A 26,428-nucleotide genomic window follows, 5' to 3' on the forward strand; every position below is an offset into this window, starting at 1 on the left:
ACCAACACTCCTAAGTGCTTCAGGGAAAAAGCTTGATTTGATGTCAGATCAGCCGTTTCCATTTCAGCCGACCAGTTAGATAGATGTCAGCGCTACAGAAAGGATCTCTGGCTGCAGAAACCTGAACAAACTTGGACAAACAAGGTAAACTATACACTTCTGTGATTACTTATAAAAGTGATGTTGTTTATTTAAAGCCTGTTTGTTGTTCTGCTGTTGAGGTGATGGGAAGTATGCTTGGGAGATGAATTCAGAAAGCAGATGGTTCTGGTTTTTATAGATGTTGTAATCAGATGATGTGTTGGTGATGAACAACTGCTGAAACATTTTCAGTGTGTGGTAAAACATCTTTATTATTCACAACCAATAGGTCTAGATGATAATGAATGCTTTATTTCTCTTACATGACAAACATGTAGTAATAACCTATAATCTCACCATTTATGAATTAAATAATTCTCTAAAAAAGACCTGGCAGATTAATATTTCTATACAAAGAAGAATTTTAGTGTGACTGAAAATGAGCCAAGCGTGGCCATTAGTCGACACAAAGCAGTAGATCCATAAAACGCTGAAAGGCCACGTTAGGTTTTCTCAGCTTGGAAAGTTATTTCTAGATTGAACAAAGTTCAGGAAAACTTTTGTGAGAAGAAAAATATCTAAGATCTGATTATGGAGAAAATCATCCACTTTGACCTAAACATCATTTTATAATTTAGATTTTCTAGTTTAACATCTGGATTTACATGCTACACATAAAGAACCATCAGACATGTTTCTCTCCAACTATCATCACTTCTGTTTACAGACACCACTGTCTTCAAAGTTCTGGTTCAACACTGAAGGATGGAAGAGATGAAGTTCAACAGGACATCAGAGGAAAACAGCTTTGATAACAGCTTCAACATCAGCGAGAGCATGAACACCACTCAGAGAAACCATGATGATAACAGATACTATTATATAGTTAAACAAATCATAACATGGATTGACCGGATCACCATTGGCATTGGACTTCCTTTGACTCTAATAGTGATAGTTGCAGTTTTTCTACAGGTGAGACAAAATAACTTAAACCTGATCAGCAACAATGAATGAGCTGTTTGACTTTGTGTCTGCTCTTTAAATAATGGTTCTCTCTCATTTCAGGTGTAAGTTTACCTTTTCTTACCTCTAGAAATGACTGAAATGTTTGAAAGAGGAAACATTTTACATGTTAATAATATTCTGGTTTCATTAGTTACTTTTTTCTCTGTTGTCTTTGTTGCAGGTGAAAAAGGATCAGGGTGTCCCAGTCTACGTCATAAACCTTCTCTTTTCTGATCTCGTTCAGTTCTGCGGAAGAATTACATATTTAGTTCAGTCTAGACATGATATCGGCTATCCCATCATGGAGTTTGGTTTAATAGCCAGTGTTGGATTCATGGCCTGTATCTCATTAGAAAGGTAACTATATGTTTCCCTTTATGCTTCTTTATTGTCTCATATAATCCTGTTAGTCAGCACCTGATAGTCTCCATGGACTAAACAGCTCCATCTGTTATTACAGGTATTTGGTCATCGCCAAGCCACTGTGGTACAGATTCAGGAGAAACATCAAGACATCTCTGATGGTCTGTGTTGTGGTCTGGACTCTTTCTCTTTCAATCCTGCTAACTCGTTGGCTGGCTAATGATTTTACTGCTGATTATATTATTATTCAAATCATCGTACCTAGTTTGCTCCTCCTGCCCTTTCCCTTCTTCATCTTCTTCTTGGTTGGGACTATTAAAGCTCTGTCTGGAGCCCTCAGTGTCCCAGCAGAAGAAAAAAGACGAATCGTAGCCATTCAGGTTGTGGTGCTGCTAATTTACTCTCTGCTTTTCCTGCCTATCATTAGTTACTTCCTGTCAAAGGAATTTAAATTAATTCATTATCTTCTGTTCTTAGTTGGTATTTACCTCAGTCCCATTGCAGACACAACTCTGTATTTGTTAACTCGTAAAAGCTTCCTGGATAAGTTTCTGGCTTCACTCTGTTCTTGTAAAGCATCAGACAATCAGGAGATGAGCAGTAAGGATACTGAAAGCACGATTGCTCCACATACTGAGACTGTTTAGGCTTTAATATCTGGAGCCTCCACAACAATCTACTGTAGCTGCTTTTTTCTTAATTGTTTTTAATGGACTCATGTTTTGTTTTAGAACTCATCTACTGCAGAGGTTTCCATCCTGCAGCAGCAGCAGAGACATGTCAGCAGCTTTTTCAATCGGTTCTTTACACATGAGAACAATCAGAAACAGATCCATGAAACGAAAGAGGAGAACCAAGATGTGCATCTCATTCAGTAGAAAATAATCGTAAGAAAAACACCAAAAAGCTATTCCTCCAGTTTCTCCACCGTAATTAACCATCAACAGATCAAGAGTTGCCACACTTCTACGTTTTTCCTCTGCAGACACTGAGGAGGCTCCAGGCAGACAGATGCAGGTCACAACTGGACATATGATGAAGACGAGGGAAGAGATGGCAGCAGAAACAGTGATAGCTAAAATAAACTTCAGTCTGGATGAGGCAGAGCAGCAGCTTCAGGACCACTTGGTCTCTTCTGGCCTGATATAGTGAGAACGCTGTGTGAAAAGGGCTCTGGACACTTAGAGATGCTGATCTCACCTCTGAGCGTGGCTCTGGCTCTCAGCTTCCCCACACAGAGTGCTTTTAGAGGGAGGGACTCCCTCCTCTCTGTCCTCACACTGATCCATGCTGCTGAATTCACATCCACATCAGCTCACACACACTTTCTACCTTCACCTGCAGAGGAAACACAAATCATTCATCTGCACATCAACTCTGATCATCCTTTACATCATTAGTGCTGGAAAAAGATCAGCTGCTCCTCCTCTGATTGGCTCTTCTTCTCTGCTTCATATCAGTTGAATGCAGTCAGACAGCAGTGAGAGGCAGAGGAAGCTGCCATCAGCTGCTGTACTTCTACTATCAGTCCACTAGATAGAGCCATGGAGCAACATTTCATCCACTGACACTGATTCACTCTGACTGAACATCAGCAACTATTTTATTTCACAACCATCAAACTCTACAAGTGGATTATCTGCTGCATCAAAGCTGAACTATTTAATAATCTGACTGAATCAAAGACATTTTAACTTTCACTTTCTGGTTTTAAATCTCTGGTTAAAACCCATCTCTTCTCCTTGGCCTTTCGCACTGTCTAATAATTTTATATACAACTATTTTACATTTTACTTCATGTTGGTGTTGTCGGCCAGGAGAGACTAAATCACGGTGTTTCTGAAATGTGAGTAGCTGCAGACTCCCTCTCTTAAGGGACTGCCCATCACAGCAGGGGGTGCCAACACTGCTATGAACCAAGCCCCCTGCATTTATCCTCCTCTTTGTCCGTTGGCTTTTGAGGAGAGGATTCCTTCACTGGGGAGACCCAAGATCTTGAGTTCAAGCTGGACGTGTGGCTAAGTCTGCAGTAATCAGACGCTGCATGATCAACTTCTACCGAGACCAGGTTTGGTGATTTTTCTCAGTAGTTGCAGGAAAACTGAGCTGAGCCACACACTTACAGGAGTGCAGTAGGTCCCCATGCTGTGCCCCCCCCCCACACACACACACACACACACACACAGATACACACACTTTCATGGACCGAACACAGGAAACACAGGAGACCCGTGGAAGCTTCATTCCATGCCAGGTTTCACATGGAGTGAGAGTCGCTTGCTTGCTGCTCCGAGCTACTTTCAGCAATATCTTCCAAAAGAATGGCCAAAAGTCATAAATGTCATAAATAAAGCTCTGCTGATGTGTTTGGGTGTGCTTTACAGTTATAACAAACCTTATTTCCATAAGAGTTTTATACACCGATGGGATATTAATGTTTGTGTTTTCCAGTCCGCTCATTACTACCAAATAGGAGTTAAAAGCCTTTTTAAGTGAGCACCGAGCTCTCGCTAGCATTAGCCCGAATTAGCCTCTCTAAGAACTCGCTAATACCCTGGTAAAACATAACTACAGGTTTTCATATACATGTTTATTTCCTCAAATAATGTTTTATCTAACTCAGATTTGTATTATGAATGAGTTGAAACACGTCAAATGTTGTTCTGACCTAGTTAAGCTAATTTAAGGTAATTCCATGTTCTTTAAGATTAACTTTGGTTCTTTAACTCAGACCTGCGTTGAACCAGGATTCACCGAATGATTCTCATGATGGTGATGATGATGATGATCAACCATTTTATTTTGTCTTTTGTTTCTTTTGCATGTAAATAGTTCCTTAGTTTCTTTTTATCTTCATTTTGCTTAGTAGTTTAGTTAAGTTTCACTAGCCTGGTAGAGAGGATTTGTTGATTGTAATATAGAGTTAATTAAGATAAACAGCATTCTATAGTGATGTTCTCTGGATGTTCATTTTATTTCTGTTATTAAATTCTTGAACTTGAAGAAGTTGTCACTCATTTATTCTACATGTGTGCAGAGTTTGCTGTTAAAAGAACACCAGTGCTCGATTCATTACTTTTAACCATTGATCTGATCTCAGCTGTTTGGGCTGATATTCAGCAGACAATACCTGACAGACAGAGAGTTAATTATTACCAAAACATGTGTAATGGTGATTCTATAATTAATCTATTATTTTCGTATAGGGCTGTTTAATTTATCCAGGTCTTGTTGATTTTAATATTGGTTTAATGGTATCATATGACTGCTGTTTATTTACTCTGTGTACAGCACTTCATGTGGGTGTTTAAAGTGCTCCATAAATAAAGCTGGTGTTTTATGGTATGTTAATATTGATGTCCTTTTATTTTGAAAGGACTCACAGGGAGCAGCAGGAAGCTGTCCTGTCTTAACTTAATGGCAGAGACGAAAGTTTGGTTCTAGGAAATAAAACATGAAGCAGTTTCTTGAGTGAAGAAAACAAAGAAACATCAGCTGTTGGCGCCAGCCAAAGAAGGAGAGCGAGGGGGGGGGGGCTCCACACTTGCGTTGAGATGTCCTGGAAGGTGGACAAAAGGGGGACGCAGTACACACACTTGCACTCATCACACACATCCTACATTCCCAGGCACCACCATCCCAGAGGGGTATCCAACCCCCGGACCGAGGAGGTGAACCCTCACATCAAGACGGGGGGAGGGAGAGACCACTACATCCAAACCCATCCAGTCCATGCTCCAGTCCCACCCCGATCCCAGACACCATGAACCGAACGAGTCAACCAACCAGAGTCCACCTAACAAGCTACCTCCCCCCACACCCTGCCCTCCATACCTAAGCCCCCCCCCCCCACCATATTCCAGAGGAGAGCAAAAGCACCAGCCCCAGCCGATCCCCAGGACCCAATGCACCCCCCCCCCCAGCCAAGACCCCCCACCAGGTGGGCGGCTCCTCATCCAGGTGTGTGAAAACCCTGAACTGGCCTCCGCCTGCTCAGATTTTATGTTGTTGCATGTTGTTCAAAATGAGAGGGCCAAAAAGGGAGATCCCTCCAAGACTTGGTGAGGGTTAATGCAGCCGCTTCTTGTTCTGCAACCATCATCTGATCCTCAGCCTCAAGTTTATGTAGTTTTTCATGGTAGTGCTCTTACTCAACCATAATCTTTAATACTGTGCTGCATACTGAGCAGACGGTTCTTGTCCTCTGACTGAGGATGTATTGGAGCAAGTGGAATTAGCCTTGGAGTAATCTGAAGCTGCAGAAGAAACACTAGAAACTGAGGAGGTGAAAGCAGAGGCAGCACGGACCGATTCCAGCACCTCCTTGGTTCCTTGAAGTTGACACTGAGCCTTGTGTAAGACCGCTTTGGTAGCTGATGCTTAGTTGTCCAGTTTATGTCACATTTCATGAGGCAGACGGTCAACTCTTCTGTAGTCATCATTTACAGTATTTACTCAGAAACGTCATTCTGAATGATTCTCATGCTCCTTAAGGATGTCGCCTGGGTCTTGTCTTATTACTGACTTTGTAGTGACCTTAGCTGAGACCTTCCAGCATTCATAAAGACTGTAGAAGCAATAATTCATCCATTCTTCCCTGTAATATTCTCTGGCCTTTCCTGTTAGGCTGCAGCGTTTTCACTATTCAGAGACTGATCAGGCTGAACCGCTCACCGTGATTCTCTACATTCACTGGTCTGTCTGGTTTCTGTATCTCTCTCTGTAGTGGCTGCCACACATGGAGTCTTTTTACTTGTCTGGGAAATACCTGAAGTCCTCCTGCCTGCAGTGTTCTTTATCTAAGAAACCTGAAGGCACCAGCAGTTCTGTTTCATCAGTTCTGCTAAGATCTTTAAAAACAAAAAAATAGTGTCTTAGATTCATATTTGATGAAAACATTTCTGATAGTAGTGAAGGGGTGAGTAAATGAAAACAGAAAATTTACAGACACTTAAAAAGTCAATCCCATTTTATCTGTCCTTAAAACAGTGTTCAGAGGAACCACCATGATTTAAATGTTTAATTAATGTTTTTATAATGGGTATTTACCCTGGAAACATGAAAATTAAGAACAATACAAGGAAAATAATATTCAACAAAACATTATGGATTAGAATTTAAAACATGATGGACAAAATGAATTATGATTAATTGATTATCTATTTTAACATTGTGCACATTATTTATAGAATTTCTTTCAGTCGATCATAATCAGCTGCTTAAATGGCTTCAAACCACCAACCCTAAACCCGATTTTCTTGCTTTTGATCAGATAAAAATCTGAAGTTTCCCTTTTTCTCCTATTTCCCCTTAGTCCGTGGAGCTGTGGCGGGTTTGCCCTGAGTGCGGTCTGTCAGGCGCTGCATACAGCTTCAGGTTGAAGGTAGTTGTGTCCTGATCCTCCTGAGGTCCCTGCAGCGCTGCGTCTCCATCGCTCCCCTCTCATCGCTCCTCTTCTCGTCTCTTTTCTGCTACTGACAGTTACGCTGGTAGTCCAGTTTCTCCCCCAGCTTCGTTCCTGCCAGCTGCTTGTTGAAAGCTTCGTCCATCTCTCCACTCTGTTCTGTGGTAAAATGGTTCTTCCAGTCTCCAACCTCACCTGCACAAAGAGGACAGAATAAATAATAAAACTTGATCCTGAATTAACAAGCCCCTTTAATCTGTTCTGACTTCCTTTTTAAATAGGATCGCCATGTTTAAGGACTGACAAACTGATGAATGTAATAAACTCACATGGTTGGAATCATTCTGAAGGGTAAAGAGGACATTTCTTTTTTTTTTTTTTTTTTTTTTTTTTTTTTTTTTTTTCCCCAGTGTCCTGTCTAGCAATGTGGCAATAAAAATTGATATCTTAATGCCAAATAGAGCTCGACAGATTTTACTTTCACAAGCGGAGCAAACAGCTTTCGCCATAATGCTCCGCTTGATTTGTGCGTGTAAATAGCTTTATTGTGATTCCTGCAGGGAGAATTTCAAATTATATGGACACTACAATGGGAAAGTAGGAGAGTAAAAGAAAAACAAGAAGAGAAAAAAAAGAGAAAGAAGAGGTGAAAGAAAGAAGAGATAAAAGGAAGAGAATGATAAAACTTCCTCTGTCTGCTCCATCACCTGGAAAGAGACACAAAAAGAACAGCACAACCAACAGACATAAAGCAACAGATACAATCGTGTAACATCTTGATACCATTGCTAAATCATATGTATAATTATTTAAGCTGACATGTGTAATGTGATACCTAAAAAAAAAAAGTAAAAGAAAGTAAATAAATTATAGCCTTTCTATATATAAGTGAACATTTAATACCTGGGACCCAGCACCTGTGGGAGATTGTGAGAGTGCACTAGTTTAGGTGAAAATTATCCAGAAGGAAATGGCTTGATAGTGATTGTGGAGAACCGAAGACCCACCTTCCCCGAGCACAGAGGCAGGGGTCAGGGAACCCATAACCCCGGACTCCCAAAGGGGCCCCCAAAGCAGTGCGCCCGAGAGGGGCCTTCACAGGAAATCTGCAACCCCCCCCTGAGGAAAGAGGAGAGACGACCCCGAGGAAATCCCCCAGCCACCGCAATGCAGACGCCCTCAAGAGCCGCGGAGACGAGCCCGTGGGCTCCGCCGGCAGCCGGCCGCGCTGAAGTGGTCCTGGCCATGGGCCCTGGGGGCCAGAGGCCCCAGGGGCGCCCCGCCCCCGCGGCAGGGGCCCCGGCCGCTCCCCGGGGGGCCAGGCCCCGCGAAGCCACCGCCGGGAATGGGCCGGCTTCACCCGGGAACCCGCCCCAAACCCGAGGACCGTCAACGCGCCAGAGGGTCAAGGCGCCCGCCAATGCAGCGGAGGAGGGCAGGACGTGGGGGGATGGGCTCCGCACCTAGCGGAGACTTGAGATGATCTTGGGAGAGGGAGCGGACCGAACCCAAACCTGGAAAAAAAAAAAAAAAAAAGAAAACACTCATTCACACCATCCCTCCCTTGTGCCCCACTCGCCACACACAGACACCAAAAAACTAAATAAATAAATAAAATAAAAAAAAATAAAAAATAAATTAAAAAAAAGGACGCTTTACACACATTCCCACATAGCATTCACATCCAAAAATCCCAAGTGGGGGGGGGGGGGGTCACCACAATTCAACAATACGTCTGCCTGTGCCCGACCCCCGGCCCCGCCCCCTGACCAGGCGCCCCCCGGACCAGGCCCCCCAAAGAGGGGGGGCCGACACGACCCGTACGGGCCATCCGACCAGAGCCCCCCATCACCCACTATATACCTAATAAACCCCCTCCCACCCCGACCTTACCCTAGCCACCCCTGCCCCCCATCCTTTCCTGGGGAGAGCAGAGGCGCCAGCCCCAGATCCGGTAAGCCGCCGGCCAGCCGCAACAGCCCCCCGCCAAGACCCCGTACCCAGTGGCCCGCACCTCCTCCAGGCCCCAGACTCCGTGCTGCGATCGGAGATCGGGGGTGTGCAAAAGACCCCCGATCCTCCCTACGCCCGCTCAGATGTTGTGTTGTTGCATGTTGTTCTCAGGTGTGTTTAAAACTGGGAGCACCGAAGGGGGTGCACGGCACAGCCCACCCCCCCTCCGGAAGGGAGCTGGTGCCAGCGCCCCCCCTCCAAGCAACTACCCAGAAGAACCCTCAATGTCTAAATGCGAGAGGGGGTGAAGGGAGCCGCCCGGGGCGAGGCTCACACAACATAAGCCCCCCCCCAGACGTCTTCCCCCCACCCCCCCCCCCCCCATATCGTGGCCTACATGGATGTGCGTTGTGAAAATGTTTGGAGTGAAAGTGTCTAAAATGCATGATAAAATTGGGGAGAGGGACGTCACCAAAAGGTGGCAACCTCCAGTAACGCCCTCTCCCCAAGGACCTACATGTGTGGCGGCGTGATGGAGCAGGCAGAGGGAGGAGTCCGGGGATGGGGAGCAAAGGACTGGGGAGCCAACCCAGGGAGCCAGCTCCCCTACTGACTCCAATAGGCACCCCCGCTCCCCGAAAGCCCCACCCGGAGAAAGGGGCCCCTCCAGCGGCACCACCATAGCCCGGGGGCTGGGGAGAGGGCCGCAGGGCCCGCCAGCCAACCACCCACCAGGACCAACACCTCTACCTCCCCCAGCCCACCCCCCATGCCAACTGTATTTAACCCCCCCCCCCCCCAAAAAAATAAAAAAAAATAAAATAAAATTATTAATAATAATAATAATAATAATAATAATAATATATAATTAAATAAATTAATTAATAAGATGGGGGACCCTGGCCAGCCAGCCCGCAAGAGCCATCCCAAACCCCACCCCCCAGGTGAGACCCGCACCGGGAGACCACACGGACCAGGACCGGGACAGGGGGCCGGACACAAGCCCACCAGAACGTCCACCAAACCCCCCCCCCACCCCCCCACACCACCCGTAGATTTAAACCCTCCCCAACACTAACATTCAAACATCTCACCATACATTCGACACTAGACATCCAGGCTGGGTAAGTCACTACTCCCCCTCCCTCCCCTCCCCCCACTAGCAGAATGCCAACCCAAAGAAGGGGAAGAGCATTTGCCCTGAGATGTTAATGACCATGCCCCCCTACCAGCTCAACAGGCCCTGAGGACCCCCAGCGCACCAGAGGCCCCGTGCAGGGGCGGACACCCGGGCGCCCGCCGGCCCAGACCCCAAGCGGCACACCCCCCGGAACCGGAACCCCCGAGGCCCCGCCGGGGCCCCCGCCCGAGGGCGGCGCGCCCCAGGGACCCCAGGCCCCCAGACCCACCCAGGACCCACCCAGCGACAGCACAGCTACCAGGTCAGTAACCCGCGTCCGTCCCCGCATAGCTCCCCAAGAGCGCCGCAAGCGGTGCTGTGGGCCACCCGTAGGCCTCCCAAGCTCCTCCCATATGGGGGCAACAGACCCTGGAGTCAGACCCACCAAGCGCCCCACTCCAAGTGCCCCCAGAGTCCCAGGAACCCCTCCACCCAGCCACTGCGCCCTGCAGGAAGCAACCCACCGCCCCCCATTCCACTAAGTGATAGTGCTAATCAAAGGAGCCCAAAGAGATCGAACAGATGTGGATGCAGATGCTGTCTCAAGATTAATATGATCCAACAAAAGATCTCTATATTGATTGATACTGAGATTCTCCTTACTTTTCCAATTCATGAGGATAGTTTTCTTTGCGATACATAGTGCAGTGAAAACCATGTAAACTATTTTATTCCCCAGAGGGCTTTCCTCAAAATTACCAAGCAAGCAAACTGATGGGGATGGTGTAATTTTACAGCTCAAGCACTTTGATAAGTCCTTACATATCTGTGTCCAGAACCTCTGGACTGGTGTGCATAACCATAACGCATGAAAATAATTATCAGGATGATTGCCTATGCAGTGAGGACAGATATTAGATTGTGCCAGACCCATCTTGAATAATCTTTGTCCTGTGTAGTGTACTCTGTGAAGGATTTTGTATTGTATTAGTTGTAAGTTGGTGTTACTAGTCAATTTGAAGGTTCTTAGACATATCTGAGCCCAGAAGTCTTGTTCAAAGTTGACTGATAGATAAAGAGGACATTTCTGATCATGGAAGTCGGTTCTGGAGGGTAAAGAAACGATTTCTAAGCGTCGTTCACCTTTCCTGAAGATGACGTTCCCCATGTTGCCGTGCGAGTTAGCCGCGCTCTCCTTCATGGCGCTGAAGGTGCTCGCCGCTGCGATCTGCTGCACCTGAGCGTCCGTCAGGCTGAAGCCGAGGAAGCTGGAGATCTGGTGGATGCCTGCGCTGAGGTCCTACGGCACAGAAAAGCCAATCCGTCAACCGCCTCACAGATTCAGCCCGCCGATCAGAGGGCTCTACCTGTTTCAGGTCTTCATAGGTGACCACCAGGACGTTTGGGTCGTCCATCTTCTTGTTCCAGGCTAAGGCGTGGTCAAAGTACGAGCCCCAGGCCACTGCAGACACATATCCACCATAACTGTCCATGAAACATGGAGACCATAAAGCACTAAATATGTTCTCTGACATCAAGTAACCTGTAGCTGGCAGCCAGCTGTATTATCAGGGCTTGTTCAACATAACCTGAATAAAAAGCTTCCAAAGGAGCAGCTGATTATGCTTTTCTGTGCCTAATGCCATAAACTGAGCCAGGACTGAGTAAAGACCTCCACAGTGACCCTGCTGACTCAGCTTTATCTGCAGTTTATGGCACCTTTCAGGTCATAAACACAGCAGAGAGCAGGTGTGGAAGTCCAAACTGAGAATCAGAAACTGCAAAGTCAATCATTTAGCTCTTTAATTAACATGGAAACACATTGAGTACAAAACCAGGGGCTGAGAATCATCTGGAGAGGTTCACAGGGTATTTCTGCATGTACCTAAACCTTTTTTAAATCACCCTAATATCCTCTACTTCCTAATATCCACTGAAACTTAAGAGTTTCAGGCTCCAGTTTTTTGACTACTCCAAGAAAACCTCTCCGTTATTGAAAGTGAACCTGTGGTGGGTGTAAAGTCAACACGGCTGTTTTAGCGTAGCGCCCCACAGCGCTGCCCCGCCCTGAGCCGCCGCCTTCCCTCACCGTCTCCTTTCATGAACTGGGAGAAGAAAGCATCCCAGGAGCCGACGGACGGCAGAACCGGGTTGTTGTTGCAGAAATGATAGTAGGAGACCAGCGTGTCCTTCGGGTTCCTGAAGACCACCACCATCTGGGGGAGAAACAGCTCGTTAAAACGGCTTTCTCTCAACCTCAGGATTACAAGGCCGTCTCCAGCTAAACCTTCAGGCTCTTTTCACCTGGAAAACAAAGTCTCCATAAATTCAGTTCCTTATGGTCATCTTAGAATGACCACAAGGAACTGAACTTAACCTGTTTAGAAAGTATTTCTGAGTGATAAAATGCAAGGCAAGACAAGGCAAATTTATTCATATAGCACAATTCAGTACAAGACAATACAAAGTGCTTTACATGATTAAGATATAGCAAAATAATAAAATGTAGATAGAAAATAGAATAAAAGCAAGTAGGGATAGAATGTAGTAACAAAAAAGAACATTAAAAACAGTAAAACTGTTTAACTAGAACAGTCAAAGGCAATTTTAAACAGATGTGTTTTTATCTTGATTTAAAGGACCTCAGGCTTTCAGCACTTTTACAGTTTTCTGGAAGTTTCTTCCAGATAAGTGGAGCATAGGAACTAAATGCTGCTTCTCCATGTTTGGTTCTGGTTCTAGGTATGCAGACTAGGCTGGAGCCAGAGGACCTTAGTGGTCTGGAGGGTTGATGCCCTGATAACAAGTCTGTGATGGATTTAGGTGCTAAGCCATTTAGGGATTTATAGAATAACAGAAGTATTTTAAAGTCTATTCTCTGAGATACAGGGAGCCAGTGTAAGGACTTTAGAACTGGGGTTATGTGCTCTACTTTCTTAGTCTTAGTGAGGACGCAGGCAGCAGCGTTCTGGATCAGCTGCAGCTGTCTGACCCACTTTTTAGGCAGACCTGTGAAAACACCGTTGCAGTAATCAATTCTACTAAATATAAACGCATGGATTAGTTTTTCCAGATCCTGCTGAGACATCAGTCCTTTAATCCTAGAAATGTTCCTCAGGTGATAGAAAGCCAACCTTGTAATTGTCTTTAGATGCTTTTGAAGGTTCAGGTCTGAGTCCATCACTACACCCAGATTTCGGGCCTGATTGGTGGTTTTTAGCTGAAGCGACTGAAGCTGTGTGCTAACTTTTGATCTTTCCTCTATTGGTCCAAATATTATTACCTCAGTTTTGTTTTTATTCAATTGAAGAAAATTTAGGAACATCCACGTATTGATTTCTTCTAGGCATTTACTCAGTGCCTGAACTGGTTCGTAGTCACCTGGTGACATGGTGATGTAGAGCTGTGTGTCGTCTGCATAGTTATGGTAGCTGATGTTGTTATTTTTTATGATCTGAGCTAGAGGGAGCATGTAGATATTGAAGAGGAGGGGACCCAGGATGGAACCTTGGGGAACCCCACATGTGATTTTTGTCATCATTGATGTAAAGTTACCTACTGATACAAAAAAGTCCCTGTCCTTTAAGAAGGATTTAAACCAGTGGAGAGCTGTACCAGAGAGGCCGACCCAGTTCTCCAGACATTCTAACAGAATGGAGTGATCGACAGTATCAAATGCTGCACTAAGGTCCAATAGAACCAGCACGGTGGTTCTTCCACAGTCTGTATTTATACGGATGTCATTAAACACCTTGATAAGGGCGGTATCTGTACTGTGGTGAGGAAACCTGACTGGAATACGTCAAAGCGGCTAGTCGTTGTTAAGAAGGTGTTTAATTGTTGAAATACAGCTTTTTCAATAATCTTACTGATAAAGGGGAGGTTTGAGATGGGCCTGACGTTCTGGAGTAGAAGTTTGTCTAAATTGTTCTTTTTCAGCAGTGGTTTGATAATTGCTGTTTTTAGGGACTGGGGGAAAACTCCTGGCAGACGGGACGTGTTTATTATCTGGGTCAAATCAGACGCTATGACAGGTAAAACTTTCTTAAGGAAAACTGTAGGTAGAGCATCAAGACAGCATGAGGAGGAACTTAACTGCTGAATGATCTGCTCTAAGCCTTTGGAGTTTATTTGGCTGAATTGGGACATTTGGTCAAAATCAATTCTGGTAGGAGACAACTTTGGTACTGAACTTAGTATGGATGTACAAACAGGTCCTCTAATCTTTTGGATTTTTTCAGTAAAGAAGTTAGCAAATTCATTGAAGGCCCTGGTGGAGTGGAGTTCTGAAGCCACGGACACAGGAGGATTTGTTAACCTGTCGACTGTGGAAAATAAGACACGAGCATTATTAATGTTTTTCTTGATGATCTCAGAGAAGAAAGATTCTCTTGCATTTTTCAGTTGTAAGTTATATCTGTAAAGTCTCTCTTTATAGATGTCATAGTGAACCTGGAGTCTATTTTTTCTCCACCTGCGTTCAGCTTTGCGACATTCCCTTTTTTCACTTCTAACTGCTGGAGCATTTCTCCAAGGAGATTTTTTCTTCACGGAAAAAACCTTCACTTTAACTGGAGCAATGCAGTCAATGATGTCTGAGACTTTAGACTGAAAGTTATCTACTAGCTCATCTACTGAGTTGCAGCCCAAGGTTGAAGTAGCAGAGTAAGCTTGAATAAAATTTTCTGTGGCATTGTCCTTAAAGGTGCGTTTTCTTACGATGTCCCTTTGGCTAAATGAGTCACTGGTAATGATACATTCAAAGGTAACGGAGAAGTGATCAGATAGGGCAACATCAGTTACATTGACCTGTGAAATGTTTAGACCTTTAGTGATGATCAAGTCTAAAATATGTCCCTGCTTGTGTGTTGGCTGTTTAACATTCTGAGTTAAACCAAAGTTTCTAAGTGTGTCACACAGTTCTTTTGCACTTCTGTCTTCAGGGTTATCGACGTGAAAGTTGAATTCTCCCACAATAATTAAACAGTCATAATCAACACATATCACAGACAGCAGGTCACTAAAATCCTTTAAAAAGTTTGATGTGGCCTGTAAACATTCAGAAACATAGTTCGTACCGGGCTCTTTACCTTGAGAGCCAAATGTTCAAAAGAGTCAAATCTTCCCAAAATCACCTTTTTACATTTTAGTGAATCATTAAACAATGTTGCTACTCCTCCACCTTTCCTTTGCTGTCTGCTCTCACAAAGAAAATTGTAGTTTGGAGGTGTTGACTCCATCAGTATAACTTCTTCATTAGATTCATGTAACCATGTTTCTGTTAAAAACATAACATCAAGATTGTTGTCAATAATAAAATCATTAATTAAAAGGGATTTTCCTGACAGAGATCTAATGTTTAATAAACCTAGTTTATATGATTTGGTGGTTGATGATGTCTCTGTGGCAGGTTGCATTTGACAGTTTATGACTTTCAAGTATTTGTTCCTGTTTATCCTTTTGTGGCCTCAGATAATGGACTTGTGTCTATACTTGTCCTGTTAGATCTCAGTGCTGCATTTGATACAGTTGATCACAATATTCTCCTACAAAGACTTGAGCATACTGTAGGGATTAAGGGAAAAGCATTAGGCTGGTTTAAATCTTATCTGTTGGACAGATTCCAGTTTGTTCATGTTAATAATAAATCTTCCTCAAACTCTAGGGTCACTTGTGGAGTACCACAGGGTTCAGTCCTTGGACCAATTCTATTTACTATATATATGCTTCTGATTGGCAAAATTATCAGACAGCATGGGATTAATTTCCACTGTTATGCTGATGACACTCAGCTATATTTATCCATAAATCCTGATGAATCCAGTCAGTTACTTCGACTGCAGTCATGTCTTGATGACATCAAAAGCTGGATGACTTTAAATTTCCTGCATTTAAATTCTGACAAGACAGAAGTTGTAATCTTTGGGCCAGAGTCTTGAAAAAATAAAGTTCTTAATCAATCACTTAATCTGGATGGCATTAACTTGGCCTCTGGTAATAAAGTTAAAAATCTTGGTGTTGTTTTCGACCAAGACATGTCATTTAAATCCCATATTAAACAGGTTTCCAGAGTTTCCTTTTTTCACCTCCGGAATATTACCAAAATTAGAAACATTCTGTCCAGGGGTGATGCAGAAAAACTAGTCCATGCATTTGTTACTTCAAGGCTGGACTATTGTAATTCTTTACCATCAGGAAGTCCACAAAATGCAGTTCAAAGCCTTCAGCTGATCCAAAATGCTGCAGCAAGAGTTCTGATGAAAATCAACAAGAGGGATCATATTTCTCCAATTTTAGCTTCCCTTCATTGGCTTCCTGTTAAATCAAGAATAGAATTTAAAATTCTCCTTCTAACGTATAAAGCCCTTAATAATCAAGCTCCATCATATATCAGAGCTCTGATTACCCCGTATGTTCCTAACAGAGCACTTCGCTCTCAGACTGCAGGTCTGCTGGTGGTTCCTAGAGTCTCTAAAAGTAGAATGGGAGGCAGATCCTTTAGCTATTAGGCTCCTCTCCTGTGGAACCAACTCCCAGTTTTGGTCCGTGAGGCAGACACCCTATCTACTTTTAAGACTAATCTTAAAACTTTCCTTTTTGACAAAGCTTATAGTTATAGTGGCTCATGTTACCCTGAGCTATCTCTATAGTTGTGCTGTGATAGACCTAGGCTACTGGAGGACATCAGGGTCTAATTTTCTCACTCTACTGATTTCTACTGTTCTTCAGTCTACTGTTCTCCAGTTTTGCATTGTATTACATTGAAATGACTGTCGTCATTTCAGCTTTTAAGTTTTTGCTCTCTCTCTTTTTCTTCATAGTAGGTACACCTGGTCTGGCGTTCTGTTAACTGTGACATCATCCAGGGAAGACGGCTCACCCGCTACTACCATCTAATGTAGAACAGATTACTAGATCAATGTGTGCTTCTGTGCCTTTTTGTCTCTCTTGTTGTGTCTCTGCTCTGTCTTCTGTAACCCCAGTGGGTCGAGGCAGATGACCGTTCATACTGAGCCCGGTTCTGCCGGAGGTTTTCCTTCCCGTTAATGGGGAGTTTTTCTTCCCACTGTCGCTTCATGCTTGCTCAGTATGAGGGATTGCAGCAAAGCCATGTACAATGCAGACGACTGTCCCTGTGGCTCTACGGTTCCCCAGGAGTGAATGCTGCTTGTCGGGACTTTGATGCAATCAACTGGTTTCCTTATATAGGACATTTTTGACCAATCTGTATAATCTGACCCAATCTGTATAATATGATTGAACTTGATTTTGTAAAGTGCCTTGAGATGACATGTTTCATGATTTGGCGCTATATCTAAATAAAATTGAATTGAATTGAATTGAATTGTTTTTCTTTTTTCTGCCACGTATCATCACAGATATTCCATAATCCCCGGCAAAAGACCCAAGCTGGTTCTGGAAACTGTCATGTCTGATAAACGTGCAGCGAGGGCCGGCTGTGTATCACAGCGAAGTAATCTGAAGGTCTTGAGGAAAGGCATGTTCCGTGATACATAGAGGAGGATCTGGGGCTCTGCGGCCTTTGGAAGATGCTGATTTAGTCACAGAGCTGTGGCTATGTGGAGAGAATGTCATCTGTAGCCCAATCTTAAATACTTTGTTCATGTTGGGAGAAAATTCCAGAAAAGGAACCTCTGGGCTTTGTGGAGAAGAAGGGGAGGCGGGTGAAGTCTGGACTGGTGTTCGTGACAATGGAGGTTCTTGGTCCTCTCTTTGTCCTGCTGAGATCTGGGATGAATCGTCCTGTAGCTCTGACAACACCTCATTCGGTGTCATCTTTCTGGCCATCTTTATCTTGGCTTGTTCGGGCTGCACTGGGCTTATCATTTGTTTTGGCACTGGATGTACTTTGTTTTGGGACAAAGCTGATGGCGTATGGTTCACAGAATAGAAGATGTTTGAAATCAGCCGTTTTGCACCTGACCTATTTAGAGAGAAGCCATTGCTGCTAAACAGATGTCTTCTTTCCCAGAAGATGTTAAAGTTGTCTATGAAGGTTACAGTTGTTTGTTTGCATGTTTTTTCCAGCCATTTGTTTAGCATCAGAATTCTGGAAAAAATCTCGTCTCCACAGTTAACGGGCGCATGAGGCCCGCTAAGAAACACCTTGACATTAAGGCCATGAACTAGGTTCAACAAACGAATATAATCCTCTTTTAATACTTCTGATTTTCTTATCCGGGTGACGTCGCCCAGGGCTTCAGCTTGTATTATGAGTTTTTCCAAGGTCGGGCGATCTTTCAAGATCCTCTGAAGGTTGTCTGATATTTCAGACACCAGGCCAAAGTTCGAAGGGTTATAAATCAACACCTCTGTGTTTTTCTTGTTACAGAAATGTTTAATCCCCCTTACAGATCCATTGCATAATATCAGGGTCCTTGGCCCTGTGGCATGTCTTTTCTGTGATGTCTTAGAACGAAAATCGTTGACATACCTCTGATTGTTGTAGTGATCCTCCTTGGTCACATTTTGGAGCGGAGCGAATCTGTTTCGTAATGGAATTCCAGCATTTCCAGCAGGTTTACTCCTATCATTTGTTTTGAGAACAGCCCGCTGTTGTTTCATTTGTCTTGGGACATCTCTCTGTAGTCTCGGCCAGTTTTCTTTGTCTGGGTGCGGGGTTCGTTGATCCTTTGGTCTTGCAGCCAGAGTGATCCAGGGATTCTCATTTTCCTCCGGGCACTGTTTGTTCGCTGAGTCGCTGGGCTGGTGGCAGTGTTGTAGTACTCGAGTCCGAGACTCGAACTCGAGTTTGAGTCATTAGCTAAATTTAGAGACTCGTGACTTGACTTGCACTTGAGCTCTGATGACTCGAACTTGGACTCGGACTCCTACATTCAGATCATTCTGACTCGGAAATTGAGAAAAAGACTCGACTTTTTTTATATCATTAGGCTATAATTTTAATATGTCATTAGAATATTGTTTGGTGTATGATTTTAATATCTAAATGGCGTACCGCGCACGTGACGTCACCATATCATGAGCAACGCCCCTTGCCGCTAAGGTTGGGCAAACAGTGTGAGAGCGTACGTAGCAACCAGCCATTACACATGCAACAGATACGATATGATCGACTTTTCCGCTGTTAAACTTTCACAAGAGGATGTCCAGGCGCCCATTTTACTGGTAGAACTGTGGAACAACATACCAACGTTCAGCTCAAACGATGGCTTGAGTGTCAAGGGCTTAGACTGGAAAACGGGCCGAGTTGATAGAAAGGTAAGTCGATGTTTTTCTCCTGCTCAGCGTTCATGGCGTCATCGGCCGTTTTTTTCTGTTTGTAGTCACCGTCCAGGAATCGGTATAAATTGTCCGGCCCGCCGAACAATTTAGTCCGGTCCGGTGGCCAAATGCATTATCATTATCCAACGGCTGTATCTCCTCGCTGCATCTGCACCAGATATTTTGCGAGTCATGAGGGAACGCTGCCAAACGCGTTTGTGGGAATCGCCCGGTGGACGGGCGAGGAAAATGCGTGACAGCATCTGCGGTGCCGGCCGACCGGCGGTGCGTGAACCCCGCCCGCCGGCCGGAGCCGCGGCGGTGGCCAATAGGCCGGAGCGCGCTTAGCTGCGAGGGCCGATCGACGCCGCTTGCGGCTTTAACATCCTTCATATGCGGCCTATCAGCGTACCTCGAGTCGCTGTTGCACGTTCCATAACAACAATGTTTAAAAACCATGGTTAGGAGACGTCTTAGACTTGGAAAAAGCAGTCGTTTACCGAGTAAAACCAGGGTAACTACAGCGAAAGAGTGGAGGAAAATGCATATTTGCCCTACATGTACCACATGATATGGCGTCACGTTCTAAAAATAGCTCGCTCGCGGAACGCCATTGGAATGTTACTGCTTCATGTCATACATCACACGTCACGTCAAGTTCATGTTCCTACAACGAACTTGGATCAATAGTGACTTGACTCGGACTTGACTCGGATGAGTAGTGGACTTGACTCGGACTCGACTTGGATTTTTTTTTTATGACTTGGACTTGACTCGGACTTGAACACTGGAGACTCGAACCTGGACTCGGACTCGAGGCATAGTGACTTGACTACAACACTGGCTGGTGGTCACCATTCAGAATCCCAGGCAGGGTTGTTTCATTTCCATGCGTGGCGTTTACATCATAATTCACTTCGAGTCGACAGATTTTCAGTTCCATAACAGCTATCTTCTGTAAAAGCTTGTCTAAGTCCATTGTGGTGAAGGTAGGCATCCTTTGAATCGGGCGGTTCTTCTTCATATCCACTTCATGTTGAATTTTTTCCATAAGAGCATTTTTCCTGAGAACTGCCTCCTCTGGGCTGTTGTAAAGAGGCATCTTGTGTGGATTAGCTGAAAACTAAAATAGTCCACACGGGGAAAAAAATCCAACTTTCTGTAATTTTGGTTAAGAGATAAAAAGGAGATAAAAAGGGAGGAAAATGCAAGCAAGCAGGGAGCAGAGAAAAGAGCGTCCGAGTAGGCAGAGAGGCGGAGTGTGTAGCTCCTCTTTTCACTGCAGACAAGTCTTACCTTTGTCTTCTTCTCGTTGAAGGTGGAGGGCATGTTGTCTGGATGAAGGTGAGTCCCCAGCAACCGTGGAGATGGAGCCTGTTCCACGCTCTGATGAAACCCAGGAGGAGAAACAAACATACGTCTCAGCAGGAGAGCTCTGCGCCTTTAAAACAGGAGCTGCAGCTTCTGATTCTGCGTTTTCTCCTTTCTATCGCCAGAACATTTGCTTTAATCTAACTGTTTAGGTCCGATCTGGTGCTGGATGGCTGAGATTCTTCTGAGATGTTCTGGACACGCAGGTTTAAATCATATCTGACAGAAACATTAGTTTGGAACGACCTCACAGCAATTTTATTTTATTTTTTTCCCAGTGTCCTGTCTAGCAATGTGGCAATAGGAATTGATGTCTCAATGCCAGATAGAGCTCGACAGATTTTGCTTTTACAAGTGGAGCAAACAGCTTTCGCCATAGTGCTCCACTTGATTTATGCTTGTAAATAGCTTTATTATGATTCCTGCAAGTAGAATTTCAAAGTATATGGAAATGACAATGGGAGAGTAAAGGAAGAACAAAAAGTGAAAGAAAAGAAAAAAAAGAGTAGAGGTGAAAGAAAGAGGAGATAAAAGGGAGAGAATGATAAAACCTTCTTTGTCTGCTCCATCACCTGGAAAGAGACACAAAAAGAACAGCACAACCAACAGACATAAAGCAACAGATACAATCGAATAACACCTAGATGCCATTGCTAAATCATATATATTATTATGTAAGCTGACATGTGTAATGTGATATTTGAAAAAAGAAAGTGAAAGAACATAAATAAATAAATAAATAAATTATAAGATTACTGTATATAAGTGAACACTTAATACCTGGGACCCAGCACCAGTGGGAGATGTGAAAGTGCACTAGTTTAGGTGAAGATTATCCAGAAATAGCTTGATAGTGATTGTGGAGAACCGAAGACCCACCTTCCCCGAGCACAGAGGCAGGCGTCAGCGGACCCGTAACCCCGGACTCCCAAATATTAATTCATCTTCTCCACATTAGGTGACAGAAGAAAATTGACTTTAACAACAGATGGACTCTTTCTGCTACTGATGACGTAAATCTGCACGGCTCGACCTTTGACCTCCCTGTGTGCCACGCCCAGTCTGAGCTAGGACAGCCGTCTGGTTTCTCATGCAGGTTACCAGCATAGATCGCTCTCAGCAGCGCTGATAAGAAACACAGTAGCCCTGCACGCAGATACGTACTCCTGATAAAATGCTGATAAAATGCCATCATTCCAGCTTTTTCTCTTTCAAACTTCCTCACACGTCTGTTTAAATTTAAGGTTTGACTGCAGGCCACGCAGGACGTCGGTACCTTCAACACCTCTGGTCCAAAGAACTCGATCAGGGGGGGCATCTTGGACTCATTTTCCATCTGGGTGGCCTGTGCGATCATCTTCCTCATGACACCAACCATCCAGTTAAATCCTGCGCGCCCACAGAGAAATAAAGCATGAATGAAAGTAGCAGGAGCCGCTCGCCTCGGCTCGGTTTAGTGCTAAAGAAGCTGGATGTTATTTTTTCAGATGGTAATTCTCCTCTTCACTGGATTATTTATGACTTAACACATCATCAGAGGCAGAAAATTAAGCCATATATTCAGTAGCTCAGAATAATAAAAACAGCAGAAATAATGTGTGAGGGTGCTGCTGCTAATACTCCAGTTTATCCTCACATTTTTCAAAGAAACCGTCTCTAGGACTCATTTTGGCTGCCTGTAATCTGTCCTGGTCACCTAAAACTGGGTTTCTAGCTTTTCCAGCGCGACTGTTCATTGGATGAACTGAGGGGATGTAAAGACCTGAACACAGATGAATATCCCCCCCTAACAGGCCTCTGTGGAAGCACGCCCTGCAGGCTCCACCTGCCTGCATTCCTCCAGAGGAGATTATCTGTCTGCATGTCAGTTTTTTTCATGCAGGCTGCCGTGCAAAAAGCCTCCAAAGTAAACATTTGACAGAAAACAACACGTCACATTCAACGACCGCGCCGCAGCCACATCAGGAATGTCACGCTTTGCTTCTGCTACAAGATGCTCTCTGTGTGTTTTCTAACGGCACATATTACAGCCTGGCACTTAAAGGTTTTTAGAAAGACTAATTTTCATCACTGGTCTGCAGGATCCAGAGGAATGGAGCGAAGCTTGCTCTTCAGCCTCACCCACAGGGAGACAAACATCTTCAAAAATAATTAAGGAAAAATGTCCGTCTGCATGAGAGGACGCAGCGCCACTGAAAACGCTGTAGTGGGTATGCCAGACCCCTGGGGGGGGGGGGGGGGGGCGCTGTGACGCTGCCTCAGAAACATGCAGACAACCATGTGAAGTAAACACAGCAGCATGGGGGGGAGGCGCATGTAGGTTACAGAAAGATCTGGAGCTACGACGTCATCGTTTCAGAAAAGATGCAGCTCCCATCTACACGATAACATGAAAACAACGTTTTTACATTTTTTTAAAAAGATCGTACGCTCTCCCAAAACGGTGCATCCGTTCTCATAACTTCTCTCTCCTCAGACCTGCATCTACCTGCAGTGAACTTATGGAAAGCTCTGGTCAAGAACTGCTGCTGGACCACAAGAACCGGAATTAGTTTCATTAATAGTATCTTCATTAGCTTATTCAGATAATGATTGTAGTGACTTGGAGCTAAACTAGTGACAGCAGGTAGTGACGTGGTAGGTGAAGGAGCTCTGCAGTGACACTGAAAACATCTTTTTTTCAATGTTTAATTTGTCAACGTTTGATTTTACATTATTTAATTTTTTAACGTTTGATTTTACAAAGCCAAATCTCTTTTCCGTGTCGCTGCATGCTGTCGCTGTTTTAGCTCCATATAATGGGACACCTGACCTTTGAGACGTAACTCCCCTACAGGCTAATAACAAAGGTTGGTAATGCTTTATCATCTGAATGAATGCACCTTAATGACAGGATCAAGGTGTGTCCTGAGCAGGTGTAGCGGTAGTTTCACTCATTTATCAAACTAACATTTAAACTGGAATAAAAATTAAATATTGACCCCTCGTGTACATTTATTCCTTGATTTTTGATTGGTCATTAAATAATTTACAGGTTCTGCTCACAGTTTGTTGAATATGTTCCTTGTTTCAGATAAATTTAAACTTCCTGCATCAACTGTTTAATCCATACGCAATTTATTACATTTTGTCAGTGAGGGAGAAGTTTTATTCCTCAAACATAAAGCGGAAAACATTTTGTGTAATAAAACAGCAGATCAGGTGAAATCAGAGACACGTCCATGGGCTGCTGTCTGTGATTTAAAAGAAGGGGTTTGGTATTATATTTATGATTAAAGCAGAACAGGAATTTAAACTATTTCATTGTTTCCCTCATTATTGACAACAAGGCCTTACATGTGTGGCTGCATGTTGTGTAAAATTTTCTGCAAACGCTGAGATTTATTCACAGTTTGTTTCTATGACAGTAAAAGATTCTGCTTTTCTCTGCATCTCTCAGATTATTCAGCTTCCATTTTATCCACAGAGTTAATATTCGTTCAGGTATTGAGGGTTTAATTCTTTGTTTTCTTTGTTTCCATTAACAGTTGAAGGTGTGGGTTTATTAAAACACTCCAACATATAATTGATGGTTCCTCAACAAACCGTGGTCTCAGATTTTAAAGCACCGTCCCTGCAGATTCTCATTGTTACTCAAACAGCTGCTCAGAACAGGAACCACTAAAGGAGCTCTTCTGTTGTCTCCATTTCCTTCTCACCAGCCTGAAAACCTCCAGGATTTACTCTTTGTTTTGCTCATTCACCAGGCTAATGACTCTGCTATGCTAGCCAATAATAGCGTAGCTTTCTGCAACCAAACGACGCATCTAAATATTTGCTGAATGTGATTGGACAGTACTATTTATCAACCGATTTAATGAAGTATAAAGCTACCAAATCACAAATAAACAGTTCATAAGTGCAACAGTCATGGGTTCCCACGTAAAGGGCAGCCATGTTGAATTTTGCAGTGGTGGTTGCTGGGAATCCTCCAGGTTAAATGGTGTAGGCGTGTTCCAGGCCTGTTTTAGCTCCTAGTTCAACAGGAGTTGGAGATTAGATGTGAAGAGCTGATCATGTTGAAGTTTACTATTTCTGGAGGGATATGGAGATACAAACAACCTTTAAACTAAAACTAGATTTATGCTTTTCATATGTGTTTAAGTTTATTTACCCTAAACCTTGTTGTACTTCTTCAACAGGATCTCTGTTAAATCTCTGCTGAATATTAGTCGCTAAGAACATCCAGGGTCGAAGCTTCAGGAGCGGCGATGCTCCTGGTTGTCTAGACGGTTGAAGGGGGGGGGGGGGGTTCCTTCCACACACCCAGCCTGTTTTACCCCAGGAGTGTTGCAACCATTTCCCATAAAACATCCATGAGAAACGCGGGAAGAGGTCAGAGTGCAGGCAGGAGAAACCATTCACTGCAAAAAGGGAGCTATAAGTACGGCAAATCTTCTTGAAATGAACGTATTTGTTCCTGATTTGAGTAAGCAAGATGATCTGGCAATGGAACAAGATTTCTGCACTTGAAACAGGAACAACTCATCTCCATCGTCTTATTTCAAGTGTAGGAAATCTAATTATCTTATTTTAAGGGTAGAATACTCTTTCCATTGGCAAATAGAATCAAATAAAGGACAAATACACTCATTTCAAGACACTTTGACTCACTTTTGCAGTGCTGGTTTTGCTTGTTGCATTGATTTACTCCCTGACAGGAAACCTGAAGAGCAGCTCCACAACTGGCCCTGCAGGACTGGTTTGGCCCTTCAGAGTTTGACCGCTGGCCTGATTTGGTTCCTGTTCCTTTGTGGCAGCTGCATTCAGTCTTCTCCTTCTTTTTTATTTATTTACCAACTCAGTGCAATGCCAGCTCAGAGGTCTAGCTGCTTCCTGCAAAGCAACCGTCTGCACAGCTGCTTTCTACAGTGAGACTTTCTGCAACGCAGAGCCAAACTGTTGCTATAACTCAGCTGTTCACCCCAACTGGTGACTTCCACCTAAAAGCACGATTATCCTACTAAGTCTTGCCTGTTTTTGGTGTTTTATCATTGAAATGAATGCCCTGCTGCAGCCTGGAGCCCCTTTCACCATGCAGGGCTCATTTCTGTGTTCCTTACCACATTTGGGATAAGCCACCAGCATGATGTCATCGTCTCTGGCCCTGATGTCATCCAGGCACTTTAAATGTTCCTCGGGACACATGAGGGTGGGGTACAACACCCCGTTGAATCTGTACAGCTTGTCCTCGTCCCTCATTTGCTTAGCCTTCTCCATCCTGGCCTGCATCCTGGCAGCGAGGGGGTTGTTGCTCATTCTGCCCAGGGAGACGGTTACGGCACAGGAACCAGAAATCACAGGAGCCGCTGCGAGCCGTGGAGAAAAGTTGGAAGCTCAACAGGAAGAGCTGCTCTCTGCTCGGTCTGTGAGTGACGGGGAAAAGCAGGGAGGGTTTGGTAGGAGGAGGAGGAGACTGGAAGCACCTCCTCCCTGCACGCACAGGCAGGACAGTCTGTTGATTCATGGAGGAGTGATTGATGGCAGATCCTGGTTCAACCGACTGCCGAGCCATCCCACAGAAACAGTCCCCGCCCCTTTCATTCAGTCGGCTCAGAGGGGATCAACACGAGGTCAAGGTAGGAACTTGAACTGAAACACGTTCCCCTCTTCCTGCAGCCTGTGGCGCAGATGTTTATTCTGCTGCTTCCTGAAATGGGAGACCAGTGCCTGCACACACATCTACAACCCAGCCTCGTTCAGGAAAACCAGGGTTCTGTCTACGGTTCCTGCTGCGTGGATCGGTTCTAATCTCCATGTTCCACCGACCGGCTGCAAAACAAGCTGGAGTTTAAATTTAGTTTAAATCCAGAATAAAGAAAAGTTTCCTGCCTCCAGAAACC

The 26,428-nt window shown here is 44.3% G+C and overlaps 2 protein-coding genes across 2 annotated transcripts; one reads left to right on the forward strand and one right to left on the reverse strand.

Moving 5' to 3' along the window:
- The first annotated feature begins 846 nt into the window (after window positions 1–846).
- Window positions 847–2,099, forward strand: LOC118557024 (mas-related G-protein coupled receptor member X1-like). Its single transcript, XM_036125892.1, has 3 exons — window positions 847–1,056; window positions 1,271–1,446; window positions 1,550–2,099. Exons 1-3 carry the CDS (start codon window positions 847–849, stop codon window positions 2,097–2,099), a joined length of 936 nt encoding a protein of 311 aa, XP_035981785.1.
- Window positions 2,100–6,457: 4,358 nt separating this feature from the next.
- On the reverse strand, window positions 6,458–25,973 carry LOC105924677 (sulfotransferase 6B1). Its single transcript, XM_036126322.1, has 7 exons — window positions 25,649–25,973; window positions 21,823–21,935; window positions 20,472–20,561; window positions 12,019–12,145; window positions 11,297–11,391; window positions 11,073–11,229; window positions 6,458–7,051 (listed from the first exon to the last, which is right to left on the reverse strand). The coding sequence occupies exons 1-7, from the start codon at window positions 25,842–25,844 to the stop codon at window positions 6,924–6,926; spliced, it is 906 nt and encodes a 301-aa protein (XP_035982215.1). The 5' UTR covers window positions 25,845–25,973; the 3' UTR covers window positions 6,458–6,923.
- Window positions 25,974–26,428: the final 455 nt, after the last annotated feature.

The sequence above is a fragment of the Fundulus heteroclitus genome, chromosome 22 (genome assembly GCF_011125445.2).
Source record: "Fundulus heteroclitus isolate FHET01 chromosome 22, MU-UCD_Fhet_4.1, whole genome shotgun sequence".
NCBI classification, from domain to species: Eukaryota; Metazoa; Chordata; class Actinopteri; order Cyprinodontiformes; family Fundulidae; genus Fundulus; species Fundulus heteroclitus.

Bases quoted from the DNA above. Each gene is read 5' to 3' on its own strand.
- LOC118557024 (XM_036125892.1), top strand. From the start codon at position 847: ATGGAAGAGATGAAGTTCAACAGGACATCAGAGGAAAACAGCTTTGAT. The intron at 1,057-1,270 runs GTGAGACAAAAT...TCTTTGTTGCAG, and splicing joins TAGTTGCAGTTTTTCTACAG to GTGAAAAAGGATCAGGGTGT. The intron at 1,447-1,549 runs GTAACTATATGT...CTGTTATTACAG, and splicing joins GCCTGTATCTCATTAGAAAG to GTATTTGGTCATCGCCAAGC.
- LOC105924677 (XM_036126322.1), bottom strand. From the start codon at position 25,844: ATGAGCAACAACCCCCTCGCTGCCAGGATGCAGGCCAGGATGGAGAAG. The intron at 12,146-20,471 runs GTAAGACTTGTC...TTTCTCCCCCAG, and splicing joins TCAACGAGAAGAAGACAAAG to ATGGTGGTGGTCTTCAGGAA. The intron at 7,052-11,072 runs GTGAACGACGCT...CTCTTTGTGCAG, and splicing joins GAACGTCATCTTCAGGAAAG to GTGAGGTTGGAGACTGGAAG.